This window comes from Parus major, chromosome 7 (assembly GCF_001522545.3).
Source record: "Parus major isolate Abel chromosome 7, Parus_major1.1, whole genome shotgun sequence".
Lineage (NCBI taxonomy): Eukaryota > Metazoa > Chordata > Aves > Passeriformes > Paridae > Parus > Parus major.
The window spans coordinates 541,873-552,093 of NC_031776.1; the positions used below are offsets into that span (position 1 = coordinate 541,873).

Here is a 10,221-nt window from a genome sequence, read left to right on the forward strand (position 1 = left end):
AAATAATAATTACACTTTTATACCCAACAAACATTTGGCTCTATAGTGGAATCCAAGCTAGAAGCTGTGAGGACAACTGCTGGCAATTATTTTGACTATTTTTTTATAATTTTAAGTGGAGATTTTTGCTGTATGAATTGAGATCCCTTATTCCCATCTCTCAATGAATCTCTATGATACTTTCCTGAGGTCCAGTCAGTGCCTTTCAGAACACATCGCTGCTTCTAATGAACCTCATAAAACACCACATGTGACAGAGCAAGAAATTAACTTTGTGAGAGGCAGGAGGGTACAGGTTTAATTTCTCTTGAATCAGCAGAACAACAATAATCCTGGATAATAATGTGCCACAGCCTTGAGGAAGAGAAAGTTCAGCTCTGATGTTGAGCCTGCCCCAGCTCACTTGGTTATCCCACATCACTGAGGCTCCTCAGGGAAAAACAATCCAGAACAAAATGGTTTTCCTTCTGGGAGTCTACTCCCTTCTGCTGGGGATGGGAAATGATTTAGGCAGCATTTCCTTGGTGCTACACAAACGATGTGGAGCAGGTGCACTGAATGTAGCTCCTCTTCCCTCAGGTCCTGTGGGCCATCCAGCAGGAACAGATTTCACTTCAGCCAGATCCACTTGTCCCCAGCGTCGGCGTTGTAGCCTGGCCTGTACTTGTGTCCAGGGAGCTAAAGAAAGCAGAAAGCTCAGTCAGAACTCTGGGCACCCCCCACAAAGTTCTGGAGTGCCTCGTGGGGTCTGTAGAACACAAAATACTGTTTTTTACATTGTAATGATAAAACTTACAGAAAAACCAGTCTCTCAGAAAAGACTGAGCTGTGCAGCTGCAGGAGGGACTGCACAAACCACTATACAAAAATCATAACGTGTGTATGAAAACCAGGCCAATGATCTCAGCATCACACTCCACCTGGATTCATCCAGCCCCTCCCAGCCTGATGAGATGGCTCCCCTAACTGTATCATGGAGGAGAGGAACTGCATCTCATTCCAAAATAGGCACACACATTATTAAATATATGAAATACTTCATGCATGAGATACTGAGTTAATTACCACGTTAAATTAAACCATTCAAATGAAACTGCAGACTTAGCCTTCAAGAACTGAACTCAACTTCACTAAAGCAAAAGCAGTATCTGCCTGCCTTCATCAGCAAAGCCAAGATGCACTTTTTGATGGAAAAACCCTAAGATTTTTGAAGCCTTTACCCAAATTTCAAGGGTACCCTGGGAGCTAAGCAGCAGCCTGTGAGTCTCAGTGCTGAAGCAGCACCCCTTGGAAGGTACTGACCCTGACCTGGAATGCCAGAGATGGTGAGATCCTGGTTCTAAAAGCAGAATCCATCTCTAGAACATCCATTCCTACTTCCAGGAAAGAAAGAAACAGAACAGAACACCTTTGAGCTCCAGTACTGGACCCCAGAAGCAAACCACCCAAAAAAAAAGCCAATGAGTTTATTGAGAAAGGCTGAAGCCAGCAAAGATGCTGTAATAAAACTCTTCCTTTAAAAATAAGCTATCTGCTGGCAGCATCTCCAAATAATTAAGCACAGATCATCTGCTCTGTCTCCACACAAGCACTGGTTTCACACAAGACCCCAGACTTGTCCTGAGGATTTTTCCTTTCCAAAAAAACATATAAGAGGATCCTGTTGGGGAGAGCTGCCCCTGCAGAGAGAAACAAGATGCAGTCTTGATAAAATCTATACTCGGGCTGCAAAAATGAGCTATTTAATAAAAGATGAAGCCTGTTGTTTTGAGGAAGGGGAGTTGTGTTTACATTCACTTGAATGTCAAAAAACAAGACACTTCTTTCCCTAAAAATCAGGCTGACACAAGACCTGACCTCCTCCATGAGGCACTTCCCGACCTGCCCTGTCACAAACCATTTGTGATCAGTTTTTCTGAGGTTTTTCAATTAATGTCTTGTCTAAACATCAGCAGAAACTACACAGTCCTGTTGAGAGTTCCCCCCACTGAGCAAAGGGAAGATGGGAGATGAAAATAAATGATTACTATCTCTGCCCCACAGATTTCCAGCAGTGAGCCAGGGAGGACATGAGACAGCCTGTGACACCAAAACAGCTCTCCCTGGTCCTCTCCAGGCAGCACATAATTGGCCCTTTGATACTTGAAGAGATTCCCAGATAAGTAGATTATTAAAGCAACAGGAGATCTCTGGGAAAATACAGCAGTTTACAGTTTTGTTTCTGGGTACATCTGCCCTCCTTAAAAAGCTACAATATCATCCCCAACAGAATTCAAATTCATTGTCCAAAACAAATTCCCTGCGTGCCTTTGGTTAAAGACATGCAAGACATCAAAGCAAGTGTTATAATAAGTATTCATCCATAACTCCATCATTCACAGTGGGCCTTGGCAAAGGCAAGAGAGTTTGGGGATTTGTCACAGCTAAGCTTTCAAAATAGCCAAAAAGGGGAAAAAAAGAAGAAAAAAAGACAAAAAAAAAAAAAAAAGGAAGAGGAAAGCAGAGTAAACAAGTCCCATATTACCTAGGAGGCAGGAGGATGGGAATTGCTGTTCTGAGCATGAGCTGCACAGACCACTTCCCCAACGTGTGCTCTTCAAATCCTACATTTTCCAGCTGTGACTGCAGTACAGGAGCTGCACACTTTGGAACAGGGCAGGATTCTGCAGAGAGGAGTGGTAGGAGCACCAGGGAAGATGTGGGGATGCAGGGCAAGAGGTAGGATGCACTGGTTCTGGTTAGGCTGGTGCTCCAAAGTGCACCCAAGCTGAAATTCCCAGGCTCCTCTTAGCCAGCACAAGGGCAGGGATGGGAATCAGGGACCAGCCCTGAGGCTGCTGGGTTTGTCTAGGCTGGGCAGCCTGGCTGCAAGAGCTAATGGAAAGGAGATAGGAAGAAGCTCTGTGGGGCTCACCAGCAACTGAGACAATAGAGAGGGACTGAATATTCACCTTCTCTTGCAGTCCAACTTCCCTGGAAGTGTCCCAGGCCAGGCTGGAGCACCCTGGAATAGTGGAAGGTGTCCCCTGCCCATGGCAGAGGGGCTGAGATGAGCTTTAAGGTCCCTTCCAGCCCAACCCATCCCATCCCATGATTTTATGATCACAGAGATCCCTCCAGGCAGCCCCAGGAGCTCCCCCACATCCCTGCAGCAGGAGGCAAGGCTGAGCTCCTGCCAGGTCACCAAGGAGCAGATTTTTCCACTCCATGGAAATTAAGTGAGAATGAAGCCTTGGCCTGCTGCATTACACTGCACAGATCCCAAAAGTTGGCAGCAAGGATTATTTCCAGAGGGATGGGACAAAATCCACCCCACAGAGCATGAAACTCCTGAAATGAGCTGTACCCAAAGGTAGAGCCAGCTCAACGGCATCAAACAGCTCAACTTTAAAAAGAGCATTAGGAAAAGAGGTGAAAACAAGACCGTCTCATCAGTTAAATTAAGAATCCACCACAGAAGTGCCTGTCAAAACCATAAACATGATGAAAAGCCCTATAAAGTAGCAGAGGCTGTGGAGGAGCAACAAGCAGCTCTAGCCAGCTCCTTGCCCCAGATCATTCCACATCAGGCACGTGCAGGTAGAGCTCTGGAGAGCTCTAACCACCTGCAAAGGTTGTGCCTGGTTTTCCAGCCTTTGGGGAACAAACAATGACCAGTTTTGCCCTCTATTCCTGTGCTGCTCTGTGCTGATGGCCAGGTTCCACAGCTCCAGGAGCTCTATAAATAGCCTGCTTGGACCAGCACTGAGCAAAGAGCACTTGAAGCAGAGTCATTACTCTGGGAGCTCGGGCTCATTCATCAATATCCCCACCTCATCCTTCAGTGGCTGTTTAGAACAGCCACAAAAACATCACTGCTGGGATCAGATGACTACTTCTTACAGGAGAAATCCTCGCTTCCAAAGGGTTGGCAGAGTTGTAGGCACACAGCTAAAATCTGAGAGAATCTAGGACTGTGGAGCTACAGATACTGGCTGGATTCAGGGAGAGTTTGGCTCCTGACTTTTCCTTATTATTCCTCCTTTGGTTCCTCTCTGCAGCTACACAAAAGGAGGCTGTAGCCAGGTCTCTCCTCCCAAGTGACAAGAGGAAACAGCCTCAAGATGCATCAGGGAACACTGAAATTGGGTATTAGGGAAAAAATTCTTCATGGAAAGGGCTGGCACTGTGGCACTGTGGGGCTCAGGCTGCCCAGGAGGGGGGATGTGGCACCTGGGGCCATGGGCTGGTGGTGGCCTTGGAACTGCTGGGTTTAAGTTGCACTCAAAGATCTTCTCCAAACTCAAAGATCACTGCTCCTGTGCTCCAGAGAGCAGCAGGTAAAGCAGGGAAGGGGGGTGATTTCCCCCCAAACACACATCTGAGGTGTGCATGGCTTGGTTCCCAAAGACCTGGCACAGACAGGTGTTTGTTGCAGCCTCATTCCTGCCATCCCTGACTTAAATAAACCCTCAATGCTGTTAACATCCATCACAGCCCAAAAAAAGAGCACCCAGAAGTTTCACTGCATTGAGGCTAAAACAATTCCAGTTTGCTGGAACTGTTCAGTGACTGCTGTCCTGCTCTTCATTCATTCATTAGAAAAACAGACAATAACCTTTGGAAAAAGAAGTGCCCCCAAGAGGATCAGTTATCCACTAGAGAGTGCAGGGGAAAGCCAAGGAATTAATCCAAGCCACACAGCACAGTTAAACACATCAAACTGACTCTACTTCACAGTGTAAGATCCATGGAGATGTTACCCCCCCCTATTAAATTATATTCCAATTAATTTTAATTTAAGAGAGATCTACCCTGGGGATCACATCCCTTCATAGGTATGGGATTGAGAGGGGTTTGGGAAAGGGGGATGTGCTCCCACATAAAAAAGTGTTTCCTTTCACAGGGACAGACTATCAAGATGAAAATGGATTACTTTAATGCCAGTGAGATTTGATGTCTTTTTGATTTACAAAGGTACCCAGTGCCTTGGACAGCAGGGGCCATCACCTAAAATAAAACAGACACAACCACCAAGCCCAAGTTTGAGAAAGTTCCAAGGTCTGTCAGGCTCCTTCTCTACTCCTTCTGGGATAGATATCCCTGCCAACTGTCCATGATACTTTTCAGGGGGAGCAGGGTGGAGAAGCTGCCTGTTGCTAAAGAGGGGCTGCTCTCAGAGTCTCCCCATATGAACAGGATTAGTGAGAGCAAAGGAGAAGTGGGAAGGTGGGAAGAACAGCAAATCCAGGTATGCTTGAGTAACAACCCTGTCATTCCCAGGCTTTTGTTATTCCTCAGGTTCTTTTGGTCTTACTGATACCTAGCCAGGCAACATCTTGTTACTTTGGAAAGGGCTAAAAATACATTTGCAGAGATAAAACAGAAAAAAACCCCAAAACCTTAAATGAAGCATCTTCTAATTTATTGTGTGTCTGCTTTCATTCCTTCCTGGATTCAACAGCAGACAGGGCTGGGCATTACAGCTGTCAAACACCTCCTTTAAAACAGAATTAGGAAAGGAGATCTTGATCCTAAAAAGAATGAAAGCTTCATCAAGCCAAGAAAGAAATGGCAGGAGAGAGAAAACAGAAGGTTCTGTCAAAGGAAGCAGCTATGGCAACGATCAAAAACATGGAAAAGGAAAGATATCCTAAAGCTCCCTGCTCCTGCAAAGGCAAGAGTTGATCCTGTTGTTGATCCAGACTCTGGCTCTCTGAAAGCTCAAGTACCCCCTTCTGTAGCTCTTTTAGGAGATTTTTATGTGAGGAGTTCCCTGTACTCTCAGCAGAGATGGGGAGCCAAGGGCCCTGCTAACCCTCTGCTTGCCAGCAGCCACCTTTGGCCCCACAGCTGCCAAAAAGGACCAGGGTGGCTCTTGGGCCACCTGAAACCTGGATGTCCCCTCCTTGGGGGAGCTGTGATTTCCCTTGGCAGACACAAGCTCTTCCAGCACTCTCAGTGCTGGGGTGTGGGACAGAGCTGACTCACGCTGCAGGCTCACCTGCCATCGCCCTGCAACTACCCCAAACCCGGAGGCACGGCAGACATCGGAGGATTTCCCCTCCCAAGCTGCATCCTTATGGAAAAGAGTGATGAAAAGCCTGGGAAAACAGTGTGGGATTCCCCTTCATCTTGTTCCCTCTCCTCTGTTTGCTGCTCCACAGCACTGCAGGGCCCTGCCAGCCCCACATTCCCAAGCCCTGGGGAAGGAGGGAGGAGGAGGAGGAGGAGCAGGGTACAGAGATGAAGTTTGGCAAAGGCAGCTGAGCTGTGCAGCTGCTGTGGAAGGAGCTGGATTGCACCTCACAGCCATAGCCAGAACTTTGATCTGCTTGAGCTTTCCTTGCCTCATGCTCAGCATCCCTATATTCCAAAAGCAGTCTTCCACCAAGGAAAACAGGGTGGGAAACACAATGAGAGCCTTCTCTTACCTTTCCATGGCACAGGACAAGGAGGAATTTCCTCACACTTCCAGAGGGTAGGGTTAGATGGGATATTGGGAAGGAACCCTCCCCTGTGAGGGAGGTGAGACCTTGGCACAGGGTGCCCAGAGAAGCTGTGGCTGCCCCTGGATCCCTGGAAGAGTCCCAGGCCAGTTTGGACAGGGCTTAGAGCAAGCTGGGATAGTGGAAAGTGCCCCTGCCCGTGGCAGTGGCGGGGAATGAATTTTAAGGTCCCTTTCAACTCAAAGCATTTTGTGATTCTTTGATTTTCTGAATTCCAGCAAACAGCTGCACTTTTATGTACACAGAAAAGCACAGACACGTCAAAGAAGCTGTTTTCCCCCACTCCAGGAGATGCAGCAGGAGTGTGAAGTACATCAGCACATTATTTAAGTACACTGATTCCATTAAACAGAGCCATTTGTTTTCATCTTCACTGCAAACACATCTGCCTAAGTGCTCCAGCTCTCCAGCTTCGCAGGGCGCACACAGTGTTTGGAGTATTATCCCTGGGGATTGTGTGCACTTGCAAGAAAGGCACAGAGATACAGCAGTTGTTAAGGGAGAAAAAAAAAAGGGTAGTCAAGCCTTTACTAGTCTGACAGTTCCTAAAATAATGTTGCTTCCCTGAAGAATGGACATGCTTATCTCTGATCTACAGAACCTGACTGAAAGGTTGCTTCTCCCTTGCCAGAAAAGCATCCTTAGAAGTTTCTGAATGCTTCAACAGAACTGCTGGACCCTGCCAGAGGACTTCATGCTATAAGAAGGCTGCTAAAAGCCATCTCCTCTCACATGAAAAGAGCCCTTACAGAAGAAATTTAGAGGATATACATTAAAAAAAAAAAAAAAAAGTGAGTTCCAAGTATTCAGAACTGTATGTGGCCACCTCATTATTTCGTGGAAAAGCACACATACTAAAATCTTGGAACTCTGAAGAGTGTTCCCTCCTCCTCCTCCTTCTTGGTTGCTTCTAATGAATGTTTTGAACAAAACCCAGCTTCTGCCTGGAATTTGTAAATCCCTGAAAACCACCATTATTAGGTGGCAGGAATTGTGTGCATGGAGCTCTGAAAAGCACAGCAGTTTGCTGCCTATTGGAGAGATCAAGGATTTATGAGCAGTTACTGGGGGAAAAAAATCCCCTACGCAAATCATTGTATTTATGTGGTAAACATCATTACACCAACCTTAAAAGCATGCATTTCCCACGAGGAAAAGTTAAACTTCTGTAATTATCCCATAATTAAGCCTTTACCTACAAGTCAGCCTAAACTTTACTTAAGAGTGGCCTAAACCCTTTATCTTCAAATGCCAAAGTGGCAGCACAGCTGTGACCATCCCTGCACAGACATGGTCAAGGCAGGGGCCTGTGATTACCTCTTTACAGACCAAACAACCTCCCAGCCCAAATCTGAGTGTCTGGAAGCTCATCTGTTCTCCCTCTGTGCTTGTACTGCTTGGCCACTTCTGCCCAGAAGCCTTGCCTGAGAAAAAAAAAATCAGTCCTTCATTTGCTAAACAAAGTTGGAAGGTAAAAAAAAACACCCAGACCTTCAAAGTTTCAGCACAAAGAATGCAATCCACAGAACATAAAACAGCAGGTGGGGCTGGCTTTGTGCTTCCCCTTCCAGTAGCTGATGGAAGACAGGAAAACTCAGCATCTTTTGCATTGTGCACCATCCCTGTACACCCCCCACACCACTGAAGGACTACAAGAATCCAAGCATTCAGAAAAGAGAGAAAGAGTATTAATGTAACCTAAATTTAACAGAATACTTCCTGAAGCGAGCAACACCTCCCAATTCCAAAGGACATTATCACTTTCCACAGCACTTTCCTGAATCAGGGCCTACAAACAAGGCTGCAGAAGGGAGATCATATTCTGGCAATGTTCTTTTTGCTCAGCTTCAGCTGCCAACTAACTGGTGTGGAGCAGAGCAATCCCAGAGCACAGCTTTCCTCCCTAGGTACCCACATTCCTACTCCTAGGCATCCCTTTGCTACACCTGCAAGGCAAGTCACCAACTCCTCCTGGCAGCCAGTCACTGGAGGGGCCAGGACATTCTCACTTTCCTGCCATCACAAAGTACTGCTGTACAGCCAGAGGAAAAAAGGCTCTCAGAAGTCTCAGCCCTGGCTCTCAGCATACAGCACAGAGGTCACATCTAGCTGTGTGTCAGGCAGCCTCAGTAATTCCCAGCTCCTCTGCAAAGGGACATCTCAGCCCAAACCAGGCCCTCTTATCTCGGGGAAGAAAGGCACTGGCAGTGCAGATGGCTGCTGTGTGCTAGAGATGAGGCCTGCAGCAGATCCTGCTCAAATCTGTGCTGCAGCACAGGCGGCTCTCAGAGGGAAAGGCTCCAAAAATCCTGAGCCCAAAGTTTCGGATTTAAAAATGTGACAGCAAGGAGGAGGAAATTCTGATAGCAATTTCTCAGCTGGACCAGGGAGTTTTCAAACCCATTAGACAAGCTCAGATGCTTTCTGCTGCTTTAACCTTTAGCTTTAGCCCCTTTTACAAGCTGGAAAGGTCACATCTCAAATGAGGCAGAACAGTGTGAACCCAGGAGCCTCTCCAGTACACAGCCAGCAGAGGATGAACAAATTATGTCGAATATTCTGCCTGTTCCAGAAGAAAACATTGGTGGTTCAGTTTCCAAACAAGTCCATAAATCTGTAGCTTACATTTTAATCTCAGTAAGAGACTGTATACTACCAGGAAAAGAAAAATGATAGTGTTTGAATTATGCAAATCATGGCTCCTAACAATTAATATTGTATATTCCTCCCTTTGTCTTCAGGACTGCTTGGAAAATAATAAGATCCAGTGGCAGGGAAGATTTCAACCCAACTGGAAAACACAGACTCACCTGTAACTTTGGCCACTCAGAATTAATTATCATCAGTTCCACAACTTCTTCAAGGAGCTTTTCCAACACCTGGGCCTTAGGCAAGCCCTGTGTCAGGGAAGAGGCCCCATGCCAGGGAACCAGGGAGCAGCAGCAGGGCAGAGCTCTGGGGGGACTGGGAGCTGCTGTCTCCAGAAGCAGCAAGGCAGGAGCTAATTAAAACCCTGAGTGGGAGCCTGCATGAGGTGTATGGGAGCGCTGGGCACAACAGGCTTTGGATGTGTGCCAACGTGCAGAAACACTCTATTTAAAGCAACAGCACTTTGGGGAAGTGAGGCAGCATCAATTCCTCCTCAAAAAAAACACCCCCTCCTTCAGCACTCCATAAGGAGTTACCATGGGTTTCCAATTTTCTTGTTTGACTTAAGGGATTATTTTAGATTTCAGAGGTCACAGACTCATCAGGGCACGAGAAACAGAAACAAATGAAAACCATTTATCCTTTAGTCCACATCTAAAGATCTCAAAAAAAAAAAAAAAAAAAGGAAAGAAAATCAGCTTATGAAACAAACCATTTGCTGTGTTATTCCTCTTGGGGGGAAGCTAGACTTCAGAAAAGGTGGGGATTTGGGCAAAATGCATAAGTTCTGGGTAGCAATGGGCAGGAGGGTGGCAGACAGGGTGTCCCCAGCAGTGAGGGGCCCCTGGCTGTGTCCCCTGGCTGTCCCCAGCAGTGAGGGGCCCCTGGCTGTGTCCCCTGGCTGTCCCCAGCAGTGAGGGGACCCTGGCCGTGTCCCCTGGCTGTCCCCAGCAGTGAGGGGCCCCTGGCTGTGTCCCCTGGCTGTCCCCAGCAGTGAGGGGCCCCTGGCTGCGTCCCCTGCTGTCCCCAGCAGTGAGGGGACCCTGGCCGTGTCCCCTGGCTGTCCCCAGCAGTGAGGGGCCCC

The 10,221-nt window shown here is 47.2% G+C and overlaps 1 protein-coding gene across 2 annotated transcripts in view; it reads right to left on the reverse strand.

The window, feature by feature from the left end:
• Nucleotides 1-266: 266 nt before the first annotated feature.
• NDUFA10 (NADH:ubiquinone oxidoreductase subunit A10) overlaps nucleotides 267-10,221 on the reverse strand; it is a 26,887-nt gene continuing 16,932 nt past the window's right edge. Inside the window, exon 10 of one of the 2 annotated variants that reach the window (XM_015635118.3) lies at nucleotides 267-678. In XM_015635118.3, the coding sequence (XP_015490604.2) occupies nucleotides 610-678 (69 nt within the window). In that variant the 3' untranslated portion in view covers nucleotides 267-609. Of the gene's footprint in view, nucleotides 679-9,758; nucleotides 9,792-10,221 lie in introns of those variants that run through there. The other variant, XM_033515893.1, reaches the window with a different exon arrangement.